The 24,725-nt window shown below is 40.8% G+C and overlaps 2 protein-coding genes across 2 annotated transcripts in view; one reads left to right on the top strand and one right to left on the bottom strand.

Moving 5' to 3' along the window:
• DDX31 (DEAD (Asp-Glu-Ala-Asp) box polypeptide 31) overlaps positions 1-5,565 on the bottom strand; it is a 104,938-nt gene extending 99,373 nt beyond the window's left edge. The window contains exon 1 of the mRNA XM_006894436.1: positions 5,470-5,565. Coding sequence (XP_006894498.1) covers positions 5,470-5,565 — 96 coding nt within the window. The remainder of the gene's footprint in view (positions 1-5,469) is intronic.
• Positions 5,566-6,150: 585 nt separating this feature from the next.
• Positions 6,151-22,129, top strand: GTF3C4 (general transcription factor IIIC, polypeptide 4, 90kDa). The gene is made up of 5 exons (XM_006894413.1): positions 6,151-6,711; positions 13,873-15,693; positions 18,815-18,945; positions 21,287-21,375; positions 21,978-22,129. The coding sequence occupies exons 1-5, from the start codon at positions 6,355-6,357 to the stop codon at positions 22,040-22,042; spliced, it is 2,463 nt and encodes an 820-aa protein (XP_006894475.1). The 5' UTR covers positions 6,151-6,354; the 3' UTR covers positions 22,043-22,129.
• Positions 22,130-24,725: the final 2,596 nt, after the last annotated feature.

Genomic DNA, 24,725 nt, shown 5'->3' with positions numbered 1-24,725 from the left:
TGTCAGAGGCAATGCGATTGGCACAGGATAGAGCAGGGTTTAGGGCTGTTGTACATAGGGTCGCTATGAGTTGCAAGCGACTCGATGGCACATAATAACAACAACAACAAAGGCAGTAAGAGAAGTACTTACATGAATTATTTCCTTTAATCACTACAAATCTTGCTATTCTATTCTCAAATGGAAACACAGAAGCAGAGCTATGATCTAACACATTGAAATATTATTAGGGGGCAACAGGACATATGATTCAAAAGTCCAGGATCCCGTAATAGAATTTGTTAATTACATAATGTTTAGTCTGAAACCATCATGTGTATATTGATCGTAATTTTGACCTTTTGCTTTCTCTCACTCAAAATTCATTACATCAAGTCAGTTCCAACTCACCACTGACCTTGGGTTTCCAAGACTGTACACTGTGGGGGAAGAAGTTACCCATATTTCTCCTGCTAGTGGATCTGAACTGCCAGAAAAGTGCAGCCTTTGGATTAGCAGCACAACTCTATGAACTCCTCCACCATAGTTCAAAATTTAATGAGTCACCCCTAAGTGATTATAGAAGGATATGTGCTTTAAAATATTCGCAAATTTTCTGTAACACATTTGTGGTAATTTAGTAATTTTTTAAATTTCCAGAAAAATTTAAGTTTTTTGTAATATGTATAAATAGCTACTCATCCCAGGTTCAGGCTATTGGCAAATTCCATCAGTATAGCCATAATTCTTATAAAAGACATTAACAGGCCACTGGAGATATCGGTTACAACTTCATTAATTCTTTTTAAACCATAGCTCAAGGAATCATAAAACCAGATATTCCACATTTACTAATTTAACTATCCAGCAAAGTTTTAGTAAAGGTTGTCCTATGTACTAGTTCCATGGCATAAGCATCCCACTGACCAAATGATATGTGATTGGAGGAAGACTCATCAACAAACTGCATTATGCAGATGACCTAATCTTTCAAGGGAGAAGGTCTTAAAACTCTTGCTGCAGAAGGTCAAAGACCTTCAATATAGATTACATCTCAACCTCAAGATAACAAAAATTCTCACCCCTGGGCCAATAGGCGACATCATGATACATGGAGAAGCATCTGAAATTGTCAATAATTTCATCTTGCTTGGATCTACCATCAACACCAGCACCCTAGGTACCAGCTGTCAAGAAATTAAAAGATCTTTGTATTGGGTAAATCTGTTGTCAAAGTCCTCTTCAAAATGCTAAAAAGCAAGGGTATCTATTTAAATACCAAGGTGTGCCTCATCCAAGTTATAGTCATTTCAATTACTTGCTATTCATCTCAAAGTTGGGCAATGATTAAGGATGCCAGAAGAGTTGATGTCTTTGGTTTGTGGTGTTATAGAGGATTAGTAAATATTCCATGGACTGCCAAAAGAAAAAACAAATGCGTCTTGGAAAAAGCACAACAAGGGTGCTCCATGGAGGCAAGGAGGGTGAAACTTTGTCTCACATACTTTGGGAATATTGTTAAGAAGAGTCAGTCTTTTGAAAAGGATACCATGCTTGGAAAGGTGGAGGGTCAGCATTAGAGAGGAAGACTCTAAACAAAGATTGACATAGTAACTATAACAATGAACTCAAGTATATGTGAAATTATGAGAATGGAACAGGATAGGGCAGGGTTGAGATCTGTTGTTTGCAGGGTCACTATGAGTCATAGTCCACTTGATGGCACATAACAACAACAACAACATTTTTTTCATTATTGGCATTTATTAAGTGCTTCTAAGAACAGAAGATTTCAAAGGGTAGCTCAGAATAAAGCAAAATATTATAAAGCAATTTATTATACTAAAATGTAAAAAGAGCTGGAGTCAGACAATCTAAAGGGATGAACTTGCTCAGCATTTCTCAAACTGAAGGAAATAAAGAACATGTTCAAGCCTTGAGATGCAATATTTAAGGATGCTATCAGAATTGGTACCAGCAGCCAGGAAATCAAGAGACAAATTGCATTGGGAAAGTCAGCTGTCAGGGACCTCTCCAGAGTACTGAAGAGCTACAATGTCAGGCTGGAGACTAAGGTGCGCGTGATCTGGGCCATAGTCTTTGCAAATATGTCCTATGTGTTGGAGAGCTGGACAGTGACTAGTGATGATAGAACTGTGGTGTTGGAGAAGAGTGTTGAATATACCATGGACTGCTAGGAGAACAAACATGTTTGTCCTGGAGAGGGTGAAACTGGGCTGCTCCTTGGAGACAAGGATTCTGAAACTTTGTCTGACATACATTGGACATGTTGTAAGGTGGGAACAGTGCTTGGAGAGAGACGTCATGCTTGGGAGGGTGGAGGGATAGCACAAGAGAGGAAGACTCTTGATGAGATGAATTGATTCAGTGATTAGGGTAATGAGGCTAGGTGTGTCAGGGACAATAAGCTTGGCACAGGATAAAGCAGGGTTTAGGGCTGTTGTACATAGGGTAGCTACGAGTCACAGGCAACTCAATGGCACATAACAACAACAACAATTATGAGACATTGTAAAAATTAAGTTTTGAAATGAAGCAACAACATCAGTCCAGAGACTAAGATGTGCCTGATCCAGGCCATAGCCTTTGAAATTGCTTGCTACATGTCAGAGTGCTGGACAACGACTAGGGATGACAGAAGGAGAACTGATGTCCTTGAGCTGTGGTGCTGAAGAAGAGTGTTGACTATACCATGGGCTGCTAGGAAAATAAACAGGTTTGTCCTGGAGTAGATGAAATCGGGCTGCTCCTTGGACGCAAGGATTCTGAAGCTTTGTCTGACATTCTTTGGGCATGGTGTAAGGAGGGACCATTCCTTGTAGAGGGACAGCATGTTTGGGAGGGTGGAAGGGACAGTGCAAGAGAGGAAGACTCTTGATGAGATGGATCGATTCAGTGATTGGAGTAATGGGAGTAGGTATGTCAGAGACAATGAGGTTAGCAAAGGATAGAGCAGGGTTTAGGGCCCTTGTACATAGGGTCCCTATGATTCACAAGCGACTCAACAGCACATAACAAGAACAACATGGGCAGATCTTGAATCATCCAGGAAGCATCAAAAGAGGAAGGAATACAAAGGATCAAAAGAAGATGGTAGGAACACACAGAGTTACTATACAAAAAAGAACTGACAGAAAAACTTCATGAAACAATAGATAATAAAGAGGCAATGGTGATGAAAGAAGTTTAAGTAGCTCTGAAGGCACTGGCAATAAACAAGACCCCAGGAATCGATGGATTACCCATAGATATATGCTGCCCTGGATGTGCTCACCAGATATGTCAAGAAATCTGGAGGACAACTACCTAGACAACTGACTGGAAAAGATCTCTATTTATTCCCATTCCATTAAAAATGTGATCTGACAGAGTGTAGGAATTATTGAACAGTATCACTAATACCACACACAAGCAAGATCCTGTTGAAGATTATCCAAAAACGATTGGCATATACTCTGACAAGAGAACTGCCAGAAGTGCATGTTGGGTTTAGAAGAGGCTGTGGCACTAGGGACTTCACAGCCAACGTCAGATGGATCTTGGCTGAAAGCAGAAAATATTAGAGGAATGTATATCTGTGTTTCACTGACTACACAAAGACATTTGACTATGTGAATCACAACAAATTGTGGCTAACTAGGGGAGAAGGGGAATCCCAGAACCCTTGTTTGTGCTTATGTGAAACCTATACTTGGATCAGGAAGCAGTCCTCAGAACAGAGCAAGGGAATGGTTCAAAATCACTCAAGGAGTGTGTCAGGGATGCATCCTGTCTCCATACCTTTTCAATCTATATACAGAAAAGATCATTCGGGAGGCTGGACTTTAGGAGGAAGAATGTGTTAACAAGATTGGAGGAAGACTCATCAACAACCTGCATTATGCAAATGACACAAAACTGAGGAGGACCTGAAGCATTTGCTGCAGAACGTCAAGGACTGCAGTCTTCAATATGGACTGAAGCTCAACATCAGGAAAACAAAGATTCTTATCACTGGGTCAAGTGACAGCACTGTGAAATATAAGAGACTGAAATTGCTCACAATTTCAGCTTGCTTGGTTCCACAATCAATACTCTTGGCACTTTTGTCAGGAAATCAAAAGACAAATTACCTTAGGAAAATCTGCTGTCAGGGACCTCTCTAGAGTACTTAAGTCAATGATATCAGTCCGGAGACTTAGGTACACCTGATCCAGGCCATGGTTTTTACAATTACTTGTTATGCATCAGAGAGCTGAACAATATGTAAGGATGATAGAAGAATCAATGTCTTTGAGTTGTGGTGCTGGAGAAGAGCACTGAACATACAGTGAACTTCCAAGATACAAACAGGTCTGTTCCTGAGAAGGTGAAACCAAGCAGCTTCTTGGAGGAGGACATCTTGTTGGGAAGGGTGAAGGGAAAGCCCAGGAAAGCTAGATGTTGGGTGAGATGGACTGACACAACGAGTGGGGTAATGGGGGTTGGTGGTGTATCGGAGACAGTGAGACTGGCTCAGGATAAGGCAGGGTTCAGAGATACTGCACATAGGGTCGCTATGAGTCACAGCCAACAATGGTATATAACAACAACAATAGGCTCTAGGCAGCTCTAATAGCCTAGTGGTAAGAAACTGCTGCAATCTCAAAGGCATTAAAATCCAGCATCTGCTCTGCAGAAGGTTGGGAAATCTCCTCCTGTGGGCTTTACTGACTCTGAAAACCTACTGGAGTGTCTGCTGTACGGTGGGTTCCGATCGGATAGCACATCTGACAGTGCTGTGGACTAAAACATCTGAATGCTAACTGAAAGATAGTTTGAAACCAACAATTGTTCTACAGATGAAAGATGTGGCGGTCTACAAAGCTATGATTATCCTCATTCCACAAGGACTGTCGATCTGAAAGCGCTACGGGGCAATTCTGCTGTCGTACAGTCAAGGAAGCTCTAGTGGCAGAGTGGTAAGTAACTGCACTGTCAAAGTAAACGCACGTGGTTTGAGTCCACCAGGTGCTCTGGGGGCAAAAGATGGGCGATCTATTTCCAACTGATTTACTGTCTCTGAGTTGGTAGCGACTCGACAGTACACACAATAATACAGTCAATGAGTTGGAATCGACTTGATCCCAAAGCGTGCTTTTTAAAACAAAACATTTTTCCTACACACTTGGCTAATGTTGCTTCTGGACTTCGTAGTGAGTTTGGACCTTTCAGCTGGGACTAGACAGAGCTTGAGCGTCAGTGGCTCAACAAACTCCACACTTTTCCAGTTTTCAAACCGGTGGCGAGGCCAGCTCCTCGCCCTCTTCACGCGTTCTGCTCCCTCCAAGACCATCCTCTCAGTTTTATACTCGTGTTTCTGCGCACCCTCTCCAGAGGCTGACTGAGAACTCGTTTCACCCGTCATTCCGTAAACCATCTGAAAACCGAACGCAGAGACAAGCAGCGTCCGCGGCTTGACGTGAGCCCGACTGGCGGATTAGAACTTACCCGATTCACATGGCCTGGAGGGGGTTTGGAGAACGGCTTCGAGGTGGCGGCCTCAGCCTCAATAATGTTGAGGAGCAAGTCGTCGGCGGCTGCCATGGCTGGCCAGAGGCGGGAGGCACCCCTGAGACGTGGCAGGACAGCGAGCGTTCACACTGCCGGGACTGGAAACTACAGCTCCAGCGCGGAATCCAGCTCACGTGGGACGCGTGTGAGGACCCCGGGTAGCTGCCCCCGCTGAGTCCTGTCGCCACCGTCCCTCCCAGGGACCCAAACCCCCTCTAACACACAGCAAAGGACTACGGTAGTGGTGCTAGGGCAGGAGGACGCTCTTTGTGGCACAACAGAAGAGGTGCGAAAACAAGGTCCTCAGGGCCCCAGGGCGCCGATTAGTGTGATGTGACAGCTACGTTCTCCACCGCTTGATTTACTGCAGATAGGCAGAACTGCACTCAGTCGAAATGTTAATGCCCATGAACTTCTCTGGATTCCTCTTAGGAGTAAGAAGAGGTTGCCACCTGGTTATTCTTTCCGCCCTAAAGAGACCCGGGTACCAGCCACCAGGAGAGAGGCCCCATTGTGTTATGCAGAAAAGGGTTTTAGGATTATAGGATCACGTTTACGCCTCAAAGTTTCTTGATAAACCGCCCCGGGGTTTTGGATGAGGCCCGCAGAGCAGGCGTGTTTTCTAGACAGGCAGTTCCTTGGGCACCTGGCAGGGCTGGGTCGCCTGGCAACGATGGGGTCCTTCCTGGCTTAGTGACGCTTGAGGTCTGAGGGGAGAAAACTGCCGCGGAGGGGGCTCCTGGCGGTAGTGTGGGTGGCGGCAACGGGGCAACCAAGTAGGCTCTCCGCGCCCGGGGATTCGGCTTCTAGAGCTGAGGGAAGATGTCTACGGCTACCAGTGCCCGAGTGGGGCCCGAGAGCGATGAGCCTGCGCCACCCGAGGAGGAGGAGGGCGAGGGGGGCGGCGAGGCGGGAGCCAAAGAGCCAACAGTGAACAGTGCACCGGGGCCCAGTACCTCTTTTCGCCTCATGGTGACTCGGCGGGAGCCCGCCGTAAAGCTGCAGTACGCGGTTAGCGGCCTGGAGCCGTTAGCCTGGTCCGAGGACCACCGCGTGTCGGTGTCCACGGCCCGCAGCGTCGCTGTGCTGGAGCTCATCTGCGACGTGCACAACCCGGACCAGAACCTGGTTATCCACCGCACGTCGGTTCCCGCGCCTGCCAACAGCTGCTTCCTTAAGGTAAGTCATCCCCGGGGCCCAGCCCCGAGCCGATCTCCTGCACCTTCCGCGGCCGCGTCATCCATCCCTGGGGAATCCCTGCTGGCGGCTTGCTTGCACGGGGATTCCCCTCCTCACTCTAGGCCCCGAGGGTTTTTTAAGTGGCCTGGGTCCTCGCAGCTTTAAAAAGCAAGATATTTTCTCTTTTTGCACTCAAGTTTCTCCGTTGACCCAGCTTCACCCCTCTTCCCTTCCCCTCCCCCCCCCATCCTCTAGGAAGCAAATGCCGCCAACACTCTGGGAGCCCCTGTGTCTGACGGATTACTGGCGTGCTTTCTGAAACTCCACCCCCCTGTTGACCCAACCCCGGACCTGCCTCTAACGTTGCTTCTATTGTCTGGGGCCTACTCCCCGAGCCCTAGGACTGGCTTTGTTTACTATTTTGTTTCTCCTTTTTAGCCTCTTGCTTTAAAGACGAAGAATGGGTTCTTAGTGCCGTATTGACTATTTCAGCGGCTTTATTATGAGTGATCTTTGTGTTCAACTCTTTAGCAGATGGTTAAAATACCGAATCTTGGTGTTTGTACTCATTTCTCTTAACAGCTAAAAATCATTTGGATGTAGAATGAAAAAGACTTCTGGAAGCAGTTACTATTCTTAAACTTCAAGTACACGATTTTGATGCATATTTAGTGTTTTCAGCTTTATCAACTCTTAAATTTACTTTCGGAACTTTATGGTTTCTAAAGTTTTATTGTTTTACTGTCACCATTTTCAGATTCAGATGTGAGGTTTTTTGCTTTTTGGTTTGGTTCCCCCGGCCCCCCTTTGAAGTAATAAACCATGAGGCTAATTTTTGGGATTCAGAACTTTAAAGACTTTCCTTATGGATTTGTACACATATATGGTTGACAACGTGTTGAATTTGTGCTAGGCACTGACCTAGATTCCGAAAATAAACTCATTCATTATTGCTAATTCAGAACCAATTCATAGCTTCAGAAGGTTTTCAGAATTTATAAATCAAAGAGGAGGAGATTGCAGATTTTTCTCCGGTAGAGCAGCTGGTGGATTTGAACCACTGGAGGATGGCACCTTTGGGTTAGTAGCACTACTTCCTGTGGACTGTGCCTTAAAGCAATCTACAAAACAAAGGCCCTTCCCTGCTAGAATATTATTCTTGAAGTAAAAGAAACCAACAGCAGTATACTGTTAAGTAGCGATAATGCTTGGTATATGCATGTTTATCTACTGAGAACGTGTTCAGGGGAAAAAGAAAGGATTTTTTTCCCCCCTTATGCTGGACAGAATGCTATTTTTTAAATGAGACTTCTTAGCTGAGTGGAGCCCCTGGGTTAATGTGCTCACTTGCTGAGAAAGATTGGAGATTCCAGTCCACCCAGAGGCACCTCCGAAAAAAAGGCCAGATGATGTGGGAAAATCAGCCACTGAAACGCTATGGAGCATTGTTCTATTTTGACACATGAGGCTTCCATAAGTTAAAATTGACTGCATGACAGCTGGTTTTAGTTAAGGTGCAGGGAACCCACACGACTTTATGACCGTTGGTACATCTGTATGATCAAACCTTCTAAGATAATGGAGGCGAGACACTGTGCTGCAATCCTGAAGGCACCCAGTTCGAGGCCACCAGCTGGTCCGCAAGAGAAGGATGGGCAATCTTCCTCCCCTGCCTCTGAAAACCTGCCAGAGGGTCAGCTGTGGGTCAGTTCTGATTCTACGGTATACAACAACAAGAACAAATTGGTTCAAATAAACAAGTCAGGTGAACTCAATACCTACAATGCTATGCCATGAGAACAGAAGCAGTAAGAAGGGATTTTAAAAAGTCAGTATGGTAGAAATTGACTTGTTGACCCATCCACTGAGTTGATTCTGACTCATAGCAATCCTATGGAACAGAAGAGAATACCCCTTAGGGTTTCTAAGGCTGTAAGTCTGCTGGACATAAACTGCCTCCTCCTCTTCTCATTCTGGTTACACTCCTTCCAAAACAGTTTCGCTTATTCTTTTGGCAGCTGTAGAAAAGCAAATGTAGATTTAGTGCCTTCAGCTTCGTATAATCTATGCCCTCAGACCTTTAGGGTTTCCAAAGTTATTTTATTATCACCATTTTGAAATTGAGTATTTATGTGTGTTTTCTCAAAGTACGATAAGCCACTAGGTTGTTCAATATTCTTCACTAACACCACAATTTGAGGTAACAGTTCTTTGATCTTCATTCATTGTCTTAACTTTAACATGCATATAAGGTGACTGAAAATGCTATGGCTTAGGTCGGGTGCACCTTAGTCTTCTTTAGCACTTTAAAGATGTTTACTATAGCACATTTGCTCAGTGCAGTATGTCATTTGTTTTTTTTTCTCCTTTATGTATTCATTGTTGCACATTTTCTCCTTTCCCCCAGCCCACTCCGCAATGCACCCCTTGTTCCAGACTGTCCTCATTCATATAATGTGTAATCATATTCCTTTCAGACAGTTCTTCGCCTCGTCTGTTCTAATGCAGTGTTTATTTTCTATCCACATTTCCCCTATTCTATTTCTCCCTCCCCACCCCCTCATGTCTATCCTATTTTATGACGGGCATTTATCCTTTTGTGACACTGAAATATTTCACTGAGCTTAATATCCTCAAGAGTCTTCCATGTTGGGTAATATTTTACTGTTTCATTGGTTTTTCCGTGCTGCATAATAGTCTATTGTGTGGATGTACCATAGTTTTTCTGCTCATTTGTTCATTGATAGGACCTTCCATCTCTTTGCTATTATGAATAATGCAGCAATAAACATGGGTATGCACACATCTGTTTGAGCTGTGGCTCTGGTTTCTTTAGGGTGTAGTCCCAGTACTGGAATTGCTGGGTCAAATGGTGTTTCTCTTTCCAACTTTTTGAGAAAGCACCAGACTGTCTGTCTTAGTGGTTGTAACATTTTACAATCCTACCAGCAGTGTAAGAGTCTTTTAAACAACTGCCAGCATTTGTTGTTTGTTGCCTTGTTGAACTTTGCTATTATTGCTGGGTCTTTTGATTTCTTAACTGATACTTTCTGTAGCTGTTGATTGTGGTACTGAGTAAAACAAGGTGTGTGTGTTTGTGGGGGGTACCTAACCTGTTAGGGTTTTTGAAAAGATTAAATTTAATATACACACATGTAACCACTTACCATAATTTGTGGCATGTTATTGACATTCAGGGTATTTAAAAAAATTACAATTCTGCCGTATAAAAATGGTGTGGACCAGGGTGGGCGGAAATGGACAGCAGCATCTAACCTCTTCTCACTTTGGGAAGGGGAAAATCTTCATCAGTAGGAGTCTAAGGCTGATTCTTGTGAGGTTAGAAGTGTCACCCCACCACCATGCTCCAAACCTTTCTACCAATTCTGCCATAAAAGCCTTCTCACAGCTCTCTGTTTCTGTGCTGGGTTCAATAATGATTGCAGTGGTCACACAAAAGTCAGTTATGGAGTTTATTAGGAATGGAATAAGTTAAAATTTAGGCTCAGGAACAACTCAGGATAGAGTTTTTTGTCAGGACAGACTTCAGCTTGAAAATAAGTGTGCCCCCCCCCCCCACTAGTTTTTAACTTTTACTTTGGATGGAATGCTACTTTAAATATGAATTCTTTGCTGTGGTTGAAGCCCCTGGGTTAATGCATTTGCTTATAGAGAAAGGTTGACTGTTCCAGTCCACCTATCTGTGGGCCTTGGTCTCTGTCCTAATGAGGCAAATGTTACAAAATTTTAGCTGAATAGGTTAGCAAACTTAGCCCCCTGACACCAGTAAGACTCCTACTTCAAAGGCCCTCAGCTTTCTGGTTCTGTGGCTGGGAAGCCCAAGCTGTGTCTCTTGGTGTGTATTGGTTCTGCTGTCTCTACTGCTGCTGTGTCTTCCTGTTTGCTGCACTTAATGTCTTTTTGGCTCTCCATGATGGATCTAGGAGTTTCAGCATAGGGTCTAAAGGATGTGCTTGACTCCTGCCTGCTCTTTCTTAATGACAGTGATCCCTTTCTGCCTCTGAGATGGCTCATTTTAAGCCTGACAATATGGCAAAATTGACCAACTCCCCATAATAGTGTTCAATACACTGTATTTGCATGCTCCTACTCCACAAAGATACCATTTACTTACATTACTAGCAAGATAACCAATTCTCTTGGTGAACCATGACCACTTTATAATGAGCTACACTGCCAACCCAAAATCACAGTTTGAATCCACCAGCTTCTCTGTGCATGAAAAATACACAGTTTCCTCCCATGCAGTTTACAGCCCCTGAAAATCTGCTGGAGAGTCAGCTGTGAGTTGTTCTTTCTCAGAAATGCATAACTCTTGTCATGCGGTGAGAATTAACACAGATTATGGCTGGAAGAGCCACATCAAGTAATTAATTGTACCATATGTTGATATGAAGGACTAAAAGGATTGTTGAACCTTTTGTTAATAATTTTTACAATTTTGATAAAAACTTTGACTTCATCATTGGTGTAAAAATTATCTAACTTTTTGATCAGATTTTTACCATTCTGATAAAAATTTTACTCCATCATTAGTAAATAGTCAAACTCAGAGCCATCAAGTTGATTTGGTTTCTGAGGCTGTCAGTCTTGTCAGGATACTGCCCAGCTTTCTTCTGTAGAGCCATTGGTGGATTTGACCCTTGGAGACAGCACAGCCTTTGGAATGTTACTCACTACCAAGCTTAATAGTTGTTGTTGTGTACTCTCGAGTGAGAAATTGACCCTCCAGTAAATTTTCAGAGGCAGTAAATCACACAAGAAGGCTGCCCATCCTTTTCCTACAGAGCAGCTGGTGCATTTGAACTTCATACTTTTATATGGATCTCTGGTCGCTTAGTGGTAAGGAGTTGCTTTACCAACCCAAAGGCATGCAATTTAAATCCTCCTTGAAAAAGGAGATTGATTGAAAGATGGACAGAAAGACTCTACTCTGTTAACCATTTTTCTAAACAGAGTGGACCAAATCCTTGCTGCATTGATTTCTAATATAACACAAACCATCTTTTGGTTAACTTGCTCTTTTTCTACTTTAACATTCCTCTCTTTCTTTTTTTCTTTTAGGGTTCGGGACCACTTTATTGTTGTCGTTTTCTCTACCTTTATAATAGTTGTTGTTGAGTGCTGTTGAGTCATAGACGACTCATAGCAACCCTATGAATGAAAGACCTGAACTGTGTCATTTTCATAGTTTCTCCAAGTTCATAGAGTTTCTGGAGGCAAGCTGTTTTGGAAGTGGATGCCTCTCCTGCTTCCAAGTTTGAGGTTTTTTCTAACATCCCCCCCCCCCCAGTTTATTTACAGAGTTCTAATACAAATTCAAACAAATTCTTTCAATTTCCCATGCCCTCTCCCATCAAATTTTACAACGCAATGATTAATCCCCTCTTCCCCCTGTACATCCATATCCCTCTGTTTCCAGCCTCTCCCACCCCTCCTGGATCCTTATACTTATTCTACATAAACGGTCTTAATACAATATTTGTCCTTTTGGGACTGAGTTAATTCACTCTGCATAATGCTCTCCAGTCCCTCCCAAGCTAGGTAATAATTTACAAAGTTATTGCTCCTGCGTGCTGCATAGTATTCCATTGTGTGAGTGTACCAAAATTTCTCAATCCATTCATTTGTGGTTGGACATTTGGACTGTTTCTATGTTTCTGTGATGGTGAATAATGCTGCTATGAACATTGGTGTACAAATCTGTTTGTACCTCAGTTCTCATATTCTCAGGGTATAATCCAAGTAGTAGAATAGCTGGGTCATATAGAATTATGTTCAGCTTTTTGAGGAAGCGCCAAACTGCCTTTCAGAATGGCTGCACCATTTTACAATCAGCAACAATGCTTTCTCACCATATCTTATCTGGCATCTATTACTTGCTGCCCTGTTAAACTTTGCCACTCTTAACTGGAGTGAAATGGTACCTCATTGTGGTTTTGACCTGTAGCTTTGTTATTGCCAGTGACTTGGAGCATTTCTTCATATGTCTGTTTGCCATTCGAATATCTTTCTCTGTAAAAATTCTTTCTATGTCTTCTGCCCATTTTGTGATTGGGTTATCGGTCTTTTTCTTGTGGAGGCCCAGGAGTATTCTGTAAACTTTTGTTATAAGATTCTTATCTGATATGGTATTACCAAATGTTTGTTCCCATTCTGTATGTTTTCTTTTCAACCTGTTGGAAAAAAAAGTTTTTTATCTGCACAGGGATTTAATCTTTAGAAGGTCCCATGCGTCAATTTTGTCCTGTTTAGAGTGCGCATTTCTGGTTCTATTTGGCAGTCTCTTTATACCTTGGACTAACACTTCCAAGCTTGATCCCAGTTTGTGTCTTATGAACGTTATGGTTTTGGGTTTTACTCTCAGGTCTCTGATCCACCTTGAGTTGATTTTTGTGTATGGTGCGAGATGTGTCCAGGCTTATTTTAATCGGGGAGCTCTACCAAACACTGTTCACCATAGGTAACCATGCTAAAGGATAACCTTTATAATTAGGTCACTTTAAAATCACTTTATAGAGTTTGGCACCAAAAGACTATATGCGACAAGTTTGGAGGCAGGAGAGAGATGATAGGAACTAGAAGGATCTAAAGGATCACATTGTTTTGAAGGATAGGAAGGAGAGTATTCTAGGCTTGGGATAGCAGATGTGGAATAGTGTTGAGAATAGTCTTATTGGAGCAGAAGTTGCTTTGTAAAAACAGCAGACAAATTCATTTAAATTGGTTCTCAGCATAGTTTACAAATGTTATTTCAGATTGCAAACATAAAACTTACGTTTGTATTGCAAAGATATTGTAAAAATTCAAATACCTAGTTGTATCAAAGATGTATGTATGCCTTGACTCAAGAAGTGCTCTGCAGAGCCTTAAGAATCAGGAACATCTCTATTACATCAGTTCTGAGAATATGAAAACCAAGCTATGAAAAATGACTCTTGAAAAGAAAAGGCCATTTCTTTTAGTAAATGTTCTTTAGGGATGTACATAGTCTTTTAAATGCATATCATACAAAAATTTGTAGAATTGATACAAAATTGCTATCTGTATTAATGTGATTCTGTTACTATAGCCTGTTACATAAATATATTTCTCTTATATTGACATATTTTTCTGATACTTTTTATATCTTATTTTCAGGTTGGCTCAAAAAAAGAAGTTGCTGAGTGTAAGGAGAAATTTGCCACCTCTAATGACCCAGTAGTCAGTCAGACTTTCATGTTGGACAGGGTGTTTAATCCTGAAGGAAAGGCTTTGCCACCAATGAGAGGATTCAAATACACTAGCTGGTCCCCCATGGGTTGTGATGCTAATGGCAGGTGCCTGTTGGCAGCACTAACTATGGATAACCGCCTGACTGTCCAGGCTAACGTCAGCAGACTAAAGTGGGATGAGTTGGTTGATCTGACTGAAATTTATGGAGACCGACTTTATGAGACCAGCTATAGACTCTCTAAAAGTGACACTCCAGAAGGAAATCTTGGGGACTTTGCTGAGTTTCAGAGGAGACACAGCATGCAGACCCCAGTCAGAATGGAGTGGTCAGGCATCTGTACCACACAGCAGGTCAAGCATAACAACGAATGTCGTGATGTTGGCAGTGTGCTCCTGGCAGTCCTCTTTGAAAATGGTAACATTGCTGTATGGCAGTTCCAGCTGCCATTTGTAGGAAAGGAATCCATCTCTTCCTGCAATACAATTGAGTCAGGAATCAACTCTCCTAGTGTTTTGTTTTGGTGGGAATATGAGCACAATAATCGGAAAATGAGTGGCCTTATTGTGGGGAGTGCTTTTGGACCTGTAAAAATCCTTCCTGTCAATCTCAAAGCAGTTAAAGGTTATTTCACCTTAAGGCAGCCTGTTGTCTTGTGGAAAGAAATGGACCAGTTGCCTGTGCATAGCATTAAATGTATACCACTTTACCATCCCTACCAGAAGTGTAGTTGCAGTTTAGTGGTGGCTGCAAGAGGATCCTATGTGTTCTGGTGTCTTCTTCTGATCTCCAAAGCAGGTCTGAATGTTCACAATTCCCACGTCACAGGCCTTCACTCACTGCCTATTGTTTCCATGACTGCAGACAAACAGAACGGAACAGTATATACTTGTTCTGGTGATGGGAAAGTGAGGCAGTTGATTCCCATTTTCACAGATGTTGCGCTAAAATTTGAACACCAGTTGATTAAGCTTTCAGATGTCTTTGGCTCGGTGAGGACTCATGGAATAGCAGTGAGCCCCTGTGGTGCATATCTGGCTGTCGTAACAACCGAGGGTATGGTCAATGGCCTCCACCCTGTTAACAAAAACTACCTGGTCCAGTTTGTTACTCTCAAAACCTTTGAAGAGGCAGCTGCTCAGCTCTTAGAATCTTCAGTTCAAAATCTTTTTAAGCAGGTAGATTTAATAGACTTAGTACGATGGAAGATTTTAAAAGATAAACATATCCCTCAATTTTTACATGAAGCTTTGGAAAAAAAGATTGAAGGCAGTGGGGCCACCTATTTTTGGCGTTTTAAACTTTTCCTCTTGAGAATCTTGTATCAGTCGATGCAGAAAATTCCTTCAGAAGCCTTATGGAAACCCTCCAGTGAGGACACGAAAATCTTACTGCTTGACTCACCTGGTGTGGGCAATGCTGAGGATGAACAAGAAGAAGGCTCTTCTAAACAGGTGAATAAGCAAAGCCTGCAGGACAGGAGCAAAGATGGGGACACAGAAGAGCCTACTGATGACTCCCTCGCCCAGTCAGGTGATGTTGGTGGCCGAGAACCCATGGAAGAAAAACTCCTTGAAATCCAAGGGAAGATTGAAGCTGTGGAAATGCACTTGACTAGGGAACACATGAAACGGGTCCTAGGAGAAGTTTACCTGCACACCTGGATCACGGAGAACACAAGTATCCCAACCAGAGGACTCTGTAACTTCTTAATGTCTGATGACGAGTATGATGACAGAACAGCACGGGTAGGTGTTTGTTTACACAATCTTGTTTGCTTCATGAGAAAAAAAATTGAGTTTATAAAGCTCAACTTTTGGTTTGACAATATTTTGGGTGTTGGTTAGCATGAAGTACTAGAGGATAAATAAGGATTGGTGTATGAGGTACACACACAATGTTTTGATTGAGGTGTAAGAGTTTACATAATGTGTCCAGGCAGTGGATAAGATCGAGCAGCTGCAGTTAGCAAGGTGGTATGTGAGGGGGCAGCCATGCAGTAGGAATGGGTAGCCTATACTCCTTTCCCTTTCTATTTGTAAAAGTTTCATTTTGGCTTTTGTTTCCAATTCCATGGACTTAAGTAAGACTTCTGATATATTTGGGAAGGATCTGTAAAAGAAATGATTACTCATACCTTCTTTTTATAGAAACTAGGTATAATCTGTATTAGATAGTGGAACAATAAACTGATTAACTTTTCTTTAGTCTTTAGCCAATATTATCCACATTTATGTGCTATGGAAACTCTCTTCCCCAGCTAATAGCTAATTGCGTTCCAAGGAGTATACTATATTAAAATACTCAAACTATTAATTGAAGACAGAAAACTCTGTTATGTTTATCCCATATGTTAAACCATTTACAAATCATTTGTTGCGTTTTCTTGTTGGAAAGTATATGTATTTTAAAATGTTGACAAGTTGATCATGTGATCTCTTCATAATAGTCTTAAGAGTAGTTAGTGTTTGCTTAAGTGAATCAGCACCCTTACAAGTAGTTCCATTCTGGCCTTAATTATTTGTACATTTGTTTTTCCTATCACTGTTTTATAGGGCCTACCTGTAATATTGTAGGGGTTAAGGAGACATTAGCAAGAACATATGGGAAAATACATAACGGAAGTTGGTTGGTAATGGTTTAGTATAATTATTGAATGCCTCATGAGTATGGGGAAATGGAAATGAAATAAATTTCATTTATCATGAAATCGTAACAGAGTCCTCGTGGCTCAGTGTTTAAAGGCTGCTCACTGAAAAGTTGACAGTTTACACTCACCAGTTCCTCTGTGGGAGAAAGATGTGCTGTCTCCTTCTGTAAAGATTACAGCCTTGAAAACTATGGAGCAATTCTCTGCCCTCAGGAGCTTTTGAGTAGGACATGAACTTGATGGCAATGTTTGGGGTTGGGTTTTTTTGTGTTTGTTTTTTTTCTTTTTCGCAAAGAAGAGATTATACCCTTCCCAGAAGGAGCCATTTTACATATCTTTTCTCTAGTTGTCCCACTTTAAAAATGTTAATGCCACAGATAATAAATAATTGTGTCTTATATAAAAAGAGATCACTTTTTGCCTCCCTTGGAATGATACACTCCCCTTGAGAATGTATGTTTAAACTAAGTTAGACTTGTATGATCAAGAAGGTTTACAAGTTATTAATAGCAACTAGAAGCAGTCGTTCTTTATATAAAATTTGAGTGTGTCAGTACTGGAAAGATTCTAGGCAGGTTTTGTCAGTATATCACTTTATGGATGCATGGCCTATACAGAAAAGTAGGGTGAGAGTGGACAGACACTTCTGTCAGGGAATATCCATAAGATTCTTAAACCTAAAAAAGAGGCTAAAAAGGAATTTTTTTTAATACTTATTTTTTTGTATGTACCATCAAATCAGATCTGACTGATACAGGCAAGGATTGCCCCTCGAACCACGTACCTCTGGGATTACAGTGCAGCTTCTTGCCACTAGGCCACCAGAGCTCCCTTAAAAATGAATTTGATTTAAGTTTGTAAATTTAAATGGAAGGTTCACCAACTTATGAAATGTTAAGATACTCCTTGTACTTTAGTGAATGACTGCCTTAGAGGATTCCTTTAATAAAAAGTTAATAGATTCAGAATTTTAAAGTATATTATCTGTTATTAAGATAGGCTTTGTTTTGCATTTTATCCAGATCTCTTGACGATAGATCAGTGAAGTTTTTTCAGCAAAACAATGACTTAGATTAGGATTTTGATTTATGAAAAAAAGTGTTAAAATCCCAGTTAAAAAATGAAGTAAAGAAGAGGCTGACAGCTCTGCTCTGCCTTTTTGACCTCTTGCCACCACCTCCCCACTCAATAGTAGGTCCTGATGTCCCTCAGCAGTGAGGATAAACAGAGCTCAGATGACTACAACAATGAGTTTAAGCAAAGTGGAAAGTGTGAAGATGTGCAGGGTTGGGAAAAGGTTTCAGTCTGTTGTTCATATGGTCTGAATGAGTTGGTGTCAAAAAACAGCCCATAATAAATTAGACTAGATCAGTTATAGGATGAACCATTTAAGGTAAAGTAAAAATTTCTTTGAAAATACAGCATTTCTTTTTACTCTAAGCATTCTTTAAGGGAATAAGATGTGTGTAGTTCTACAAGAGAACAATGGTTATGGAATTCTCTCCTACATGTAGAATTTGTGTGGGATACTCGGGATCCACTTATAAGCGATATGCCTCATGTATCAGTGGGAACTTTTGGATTGCTGTGATGCTGTGCCGTTTTCAGCAGAGCTTCCAGACTAAGCCAAACCACGAAAAAGGCCTGGTGATTCATTTCCAAAATTCAGTCAGAAAAACCCCATGGAACACAGCAGTCTTTGGTGTAACCAGTCATACAAATGCCACAGGACCAGGTAGCATTTAGTTCCATTGTGCGTCGGCCACCGTATGGGCCACCATGAGTCGGGTGGACCCAGTGGCATTTAGCAACAACAGTCCTATGAAGGGACAGTTTCATAAGCTTTGCAGATAGAAACCATGTTTTTCCTTTAAAGAGATTAAAACACCATAAATAATAGCTTACTACTTTGTCTTCTAACAGAACTCCGAAGTCCTTGTTTTAGAAGCAGTTAAAATGAGGCAAGTAGTAAGACTTCTATTTTAACAATAGTTTTTGTTTTAGACTGTTAATTATGTTACTCAGCTAGTTGACATCGGTGAATGGTCTAATGTGCTTTTTCTGGTTTTGATCAGCCTGTGTGGAAATAATGATCTCTTATCTCTTCTACAGTACTGCATATCTATTTTTATTTCTTTTTTCCTTTGTATTAGCAGTCTTTTTCTTTTAAGAAATTCTGCATTCACCACTAAGGATTGCTGACTGCTCTGTCCTATTAGGTGCTGATTGGACATATCTCAAAGAAGATGAACAAACAGACTTTCCCTGAGCACTGTAGTTTGTGTAAAGAGATCTTGCCATTCACAGATCGAAAACAAGCAGTCTGTTCCAATGGCCACATTTGGCTCCGGTAAGCCTTTTTAAGCAAGCCCCTACTTTTGTTCATTTTCAGCTTCATGTGCCACACACCAGTACTGGATTCATCTATCCAAAATATATGTTGCTCCTCCCTTTATGTTGGAAAAAATGGCTGCTTTATAAAAAATTGCTTTGACTTTTAACATCAGTTTGACTAAAGCAGAATGCTTTTTAGAGGCAGTTTTACTGCTTAAATATGTAGGAGTTTCCTTATTTTTATAACACTGTTTTCCTTTGAAATAACATTAAGTCCTTTAATGTAATTCAGAAGTAATGCATGTTAAAGCTAATGAAGTGTAAAAGTACATAAAATGAAAAATACAAGTCGTCCTTCGGTCTAGCTTTCCATGGTAACCTTGGTGTATCCTTACATTACTTGACCTGTGAGCTACATTGGACACAGTAAATCACTCCTGCCTTGAGGCACTGTCATCTTTATGTTTCTGGAACAGCCTTGGTTTTCTTCCTACCTCTGGCTTTACATCTCTACTTGTCTTTGCTTTTCTTGCCTCTTTGTGAAGTCAGTCCTTGGACTTTTTTTTGTCATTACTTCTCCTGTAATACACATTGGTGACTTTGAAGCCAAAAAACCCTTTGTAGTCTGTTCAGTTCTGATTCATGATGACCCTCTTCATCAGGTTTCCAAAGCTAAAAATTATTACAGGAGGAGACTGGCTTCTTTACTCCATGGAGCAGCTTGATAGGCTTGAAATTCTGGCCTTTCAATTAGTGACCCAGCACTGTGCCAGCAGGGACTCCTTCCAGATCCAGACATATATTTCTACACATCTACTCAGTATTTATGTTTGGAAATTTAATGTGCATTTCAAACTCCTAGCCTTTTCTTGCCACCTTCACCTCTCCATGCTTGGTCTCTCTTTAATAGATATGGTTGCTCTTTCCCAATTATTCTTGCTTTCATCCTGGTCCTCTTCGATCCCTTCTCAGTATGACTGACCATCATCATGATCCAGTTAAAACTTTACCATTTCATGTCACCCCTCTACTTAAAACACTCCAGTGGGCAGGAGCAATGCTTTTGTAAATTGTTACGTAGCTTGGGAGGGACTGGAGAGCATTATGCCTAGTGAACTAACTCAGTCCCACAAGAATAAATATTGTATAAAACCATTATTATAGAATGAGTATAAGGATCCACGAGGGGTGGAAGAGGTTGGAAGTAGAGGGATGTGTAGGGGGAGAGGGTGTTTAATCATGGGGTTGTACAATTTGATGGGGGTGGGGAGAGGGAAATTGAAAGAGTTCTTAAAAACATTGCATTTTTATTTTGTAAATAGTAGGAGGGAAAACCCCACAACCCACTCTAGTAATTGGTTTCTTAGGATTTGTTGTTGCTGCTGCCGTGTGCTCATTGAGTTAACTGTGACTCATAGCAGCCTTCTGAACAACAGACTTTGCCTATCCTGCGCCATTCTCACCATGTCTGACATGGTGAGGCCCATTGACAACTATATCCATCTTGTTAGGGATCAAAAGTGGAAATCTTTTTCGCAACCAGTAATCCTTTTTCCTTCCCTGGGGTCTTTGTTCCTCAGTGGTACACAAAGCATCATTCCTACTTTGGGACACTGCACCAGCCCTTCTCTCTGTCTGGAATGCTCTTCCTGTAGATGTCCACATGGCTTCCTCAGGTGTTAGTGTATCAGGCCATCCTGGCCATGCTGCCCTAAATCACAGCATTCTGTTGATCCCCTTATACTCTCCTCTGATCCTTGCTTTTGCTTTATATTTCTCCTTGGCACTTACCATCATTTAATAGGCTCTTGTTTTTACTTTTGGGGTGGTTTTTTTCCCTCCTCTAGAAAGTTTCACAAGGACAGAAGATTTATATCTCTAGAATATTATGTGGTAAAGAAACTTCAGTGATATACTAGAAACTTTCACTAGTATTACAACACAGCTATTTCCTCTTCCCCATTCTTACAACACAGCTATTTCCTCTTCCCCATTCACTTTGCTATGAATTTGTTCATTGCTATGGAATATGTTTATTTTGCTTATGTGTGGCTTTGGATTAATTTACTGTCTGGTAAAGTTACCATCCAACATTATATACTACTTTCTCTGTTTTGATATGGGACCTTAATGGTGGCGTAGTGGTAAAGAGTTACACTGCACACTCAAAGGTATGAGATTAAAATCTGCCAGCTGCTCTGGAAGAAAGGCATTTTTCTCCCATACTTTTTACTGCCTCTGAAAACCCACTGGAGGGTCAGCTGTGAGTTGGTTCTAACTCGATGGTACACAGCTACAACTGTGTTAGTAGAACCTGAGCAAGTGCTTTTCCTTGACAATACGCTGTCTTCTTACAGGTGCTTTTTAACCTACCAGTCCTGCCAGAGTTTGATATACAGAAGGTGTTTGCTGCATGACAGCATTGCCCGACATCCAGCTCCAGAAGGTGAGTGTTGTCCTGGCCTTGGGAGGATGAGATTGAACATGGTGGCAGAGTGCCAGCATCTAAGCATAATAACTTGGGTCGGGTTCATATTGCTGAGTTTATGCATTCAGGGAGCAAGAGCAACTTGTTCTGCTCTTTACATTGCTATCCTGATGCCATAGCATTAAGAATTGGTAATTGGAAGGTGTCATGTTAAAGTCCATATTGCATATATAGTCTGCAAGTTAAGTACATCTGCAGTTTGTTATTATGTCATTACATACATTCTAATTTGTTAAAGTCAGAGCTTGTTTTAGATGGTGTGTATGGATTATATTTGAATGAAAGCTCTGCAAATGATACTGTGTACAAAGACATGACTGAATCTGTAATAAGATTTGCACTTGTAATCATTCTTTTAGTAGCCATTATGAATTTTCCCCTCTAGTTTTGTTCAGCCTCTTTAAATGATGGGAAACTAAAGCTCAAGGACATACAGCTAATTACATGCAGAGCTAGGACCACAATACAGGTCTCTTTACTTACAGACCAAAGCTCATTCTGTTTCATTGTATTGTCTTTTCTGAAGCTGATCCTTTATACCATTTGTCTGTCTTTTGCAGATCCTGACTGGATTAAGAGGTTACTGCAAAGCCCCTGCCCTTTCTGTGATTCTCCTGTCTTCTAAATGTCAGTGATGGGAAAATGGAAAGGGCATGTACTATGCTATAGAAAAATTCCTCTAGTCTGAAGAGAAAGGATGCTCTGGAATAAGGCTGGCCGTCTCAAGTGGAAGGCATACTTGTAAATAGGACACTGGGATATCATTTCTGAAGTGTGTTCTCTGTCTTCAGGGACTAAACAGTATCACAAAATGACTGGATGCAGAGATTTTAATAGTTTTGAAATGAACCTCTTCCCTCCCTCCCTCCCTCCCCCCATTCCTTGCCCAGTAAGGAATACTTTTTTTTAATATGTCTCGATTAATGTAGCTTCAGCAAAAAGGATATCCTCTCATTTCAAGGAATAAAATGGTTTCTTCTAGAGAGTTTAGGTAAGAGCTTGGCTAAGTTAGATTTTAATTATGTTTTTGGTATGGAATATCCCTGTTGCTCCAGAAAGTTGAAATTCCCCAGTAAGTGGCATTCAGTTTACCAACAGATAGTAAAAGTGTCTTAACACAATGTATGGATTGCATATTTTGTTCTGAGTAAATAGCCGCAGATCAATTCTTGTTTTTCATGCATATTGAACAATATGTTCCTAAATCTCTTCTGTGTAAGAAATTGAAGCAAAGGCTAAAATTAGTTTCATTATATCAAATGGTCCAATAACTATTACAATAATTGTGACTTATATTTAATTTAGTGTCATCAGTTTTCCTGACCCATTTCTTTTCACATGTATACCAAGTGTTCTAATTTACTTATGTCATATCCTTAAAATTGAATCTAGATGAGATGCTTGTACATAGACTTTGAAAAAGAAAGAAAATCATTCTTGTATTAAAACGTTTTAGTATTTTTAATATTGACCAACCCAGACAGGTTTCATTTAATGCCTGGTGTAGGAATTTTCAGAGACTCTGCTAGAGACTTCAGAGCGAGATGGCCAGCCCAGAAGTAGAAACTCTTTAAAATGCTAAAAGCATGTCTAGTGTGGTTAAACAGAACCTTGGAATTGCTTCCATCTGTAAAACTTCCTGATTATTTGTAATACAGGTATTTTTCTATGGGCAGTTAAAAGATGTCAGAAAGTAATTGCTCTTAAAACTTAGAATAGACATTCTAGAAATAAACTGTTCTTGGATTTCTAAAGTAAGTGTCCTATGGATTGGTGCTAATTAACATGCCTGTATACATCTTGAAATAGTGCATACTTCTGGAAGGTTGGAAGGGAAATACAAAATGTGAATTTCTTAAATTTCATACTGTTCTTTCGTGGCCATATTCTGACAAAATTTCCTGATTTTATCCTGTAACCTTAGTGAAAGACGTTTTGTCTTTACTTTAGAAATAATGTCTTGATAGTTGGATAGCACAGTAATAAGCCCTTGTTTCTGTCATACTGTGGTGGTCTTCCCCCCCCCCCCCCATTTCCATTAATAAAAAAAACCTAGACAGACAAGCCCTTAAGGGGCACTTCAGGGCACTTCCAAATAGCCTGTTTGAAATGTGCTTTGTTTTCTGTTCAGATTTTTGCTTAGATCCATTTGCTTAATCATGTGTCTGCTGGAGTCTTCTGCTTTTATAGTGTGGTAATTTCAAGAATAATCTTATTCAGACTTTCAGGTCCAGTGTTTTAAATTAATTTTCAATAAATTTTAAAGAAAGCAAACTAAACAGCATTATAATCATGAATTAAATAACAACAGGGAAGACTATGTGACTGAAGTCTCTGTTGTTTCACTTTACAGTAAGTACGAGGAACTATAGCTGTTTTAATGATCATGACACACTCATTTATTTTTGTTCCTAATCATAGTTATCAGGTGAATTGTTCTTATTTGAGAATTAAATGCTGCTGCCATTTAAAACTTACATTGAGCTTTTATGTAAAGCAGTTGTGCCTTTTTTTGTGGAGGTTTAACTTTTAGAGCTTTTAAGAAGGACCCGAATTATTTGTTATCTCTATAGGAATAAATAAGACAGTTATCTTATTTTGTTATATAAATATTATGCTAGAACATTGATTCTCTTTGCCCCAATGGCATTCTTATTGTCTGGAACCCGTTCAGCACTTACCTCAACCCAAATTTCTACATACTCCGTTGGGATACTTTAATTATCCTCCCTTACTCCTATCCATGTGGTTCGTTCTGTTAACCTATGAGGATGGAAGGAGATTTTGCCTTTGTAGCAGCATCACAACTGCAGTGTGCATCTGAATTTCTTTGTCAGTATACTTGATAGAGTACTGATTTTCTAGGGCTGTGACTAGTGAAACCTTGGAGAAATGGGAATGACACCAGCAATCTTTCAACGGAATTGTGTCAAGTTTGAGTTTATCATACCTTCTAGACCTTCATAAGATGTGCCTGATTTGTTTAAGAGATTTCACATTTATTTTTTCTTGCACTGTAATAAATGTTTCCACTATAATAAATGTTTCTGGGAAGGAAGAAATAGAAACTGTACTGCATTTAAAGTGCAGAAGCAAAGATTTTTAAATTAGACCTTTTAAACTACAACACTGTTGCATTTTGGGAGTCTGATACCCATGTATGTACCACATTTTCTCTGCCTGGGGTTAATTTGTTCTTATTATTCTAGATAAGAAATTGATAGCTTGTTAGGCTTGATAATTCATTCTGAAATCACCCTGTGTCCACCACCTACTCTTCAAGCAGTCTCTACCCACTATTATATGTG

This window comes from Elephantulus edwardii, unplaced genomic scaffold (genome assembly GCF_000299155.1).
Source record: "Elephantulus edwardii isolate Elephantulus edwardi_28Jun2011 unplaced genomic scaffold, EleEdw1.0 scaffold00141, whole genome shotgun sequence".
NCBI classification, from domain to species: Eukaryota; Metazoa; Chordata; class Mammalia; order Macroscelidea; family Macroscelididae; genus Elephantulus; species Elephantulus edwardii.
Note: the sequence above shows the minus strand (reverse complement) of the source record. Positions and strands in the feature narration are given on the sequence as shown.

Excerpts from the sequence above, each read along its gene's own strand:
- GTF3C4 (XM_006894413.1), top strand. The coding sequence starts at position 6,355 with ATGTCTACGGCTACCAGTGCCCGAGTGGGGCCCGAGAGCGATGAGCCT. Across the intron at positions 6,712-13,872 it reads CCAACAGCTGCTTCCTTAAG|GTTGGCTCAAAAAAAGAAGT; the intron begins GTAAGTCATCCC and ends TCTTATTTTCAG. Across the intron at positions 18,946-21,286 it reads AATGGCCACATTTGGCTCCG|GTGCTTTTTAACCTACCAGT; the intron begins GTAAGCCTTTTT and ends GTCTTCTTACAG.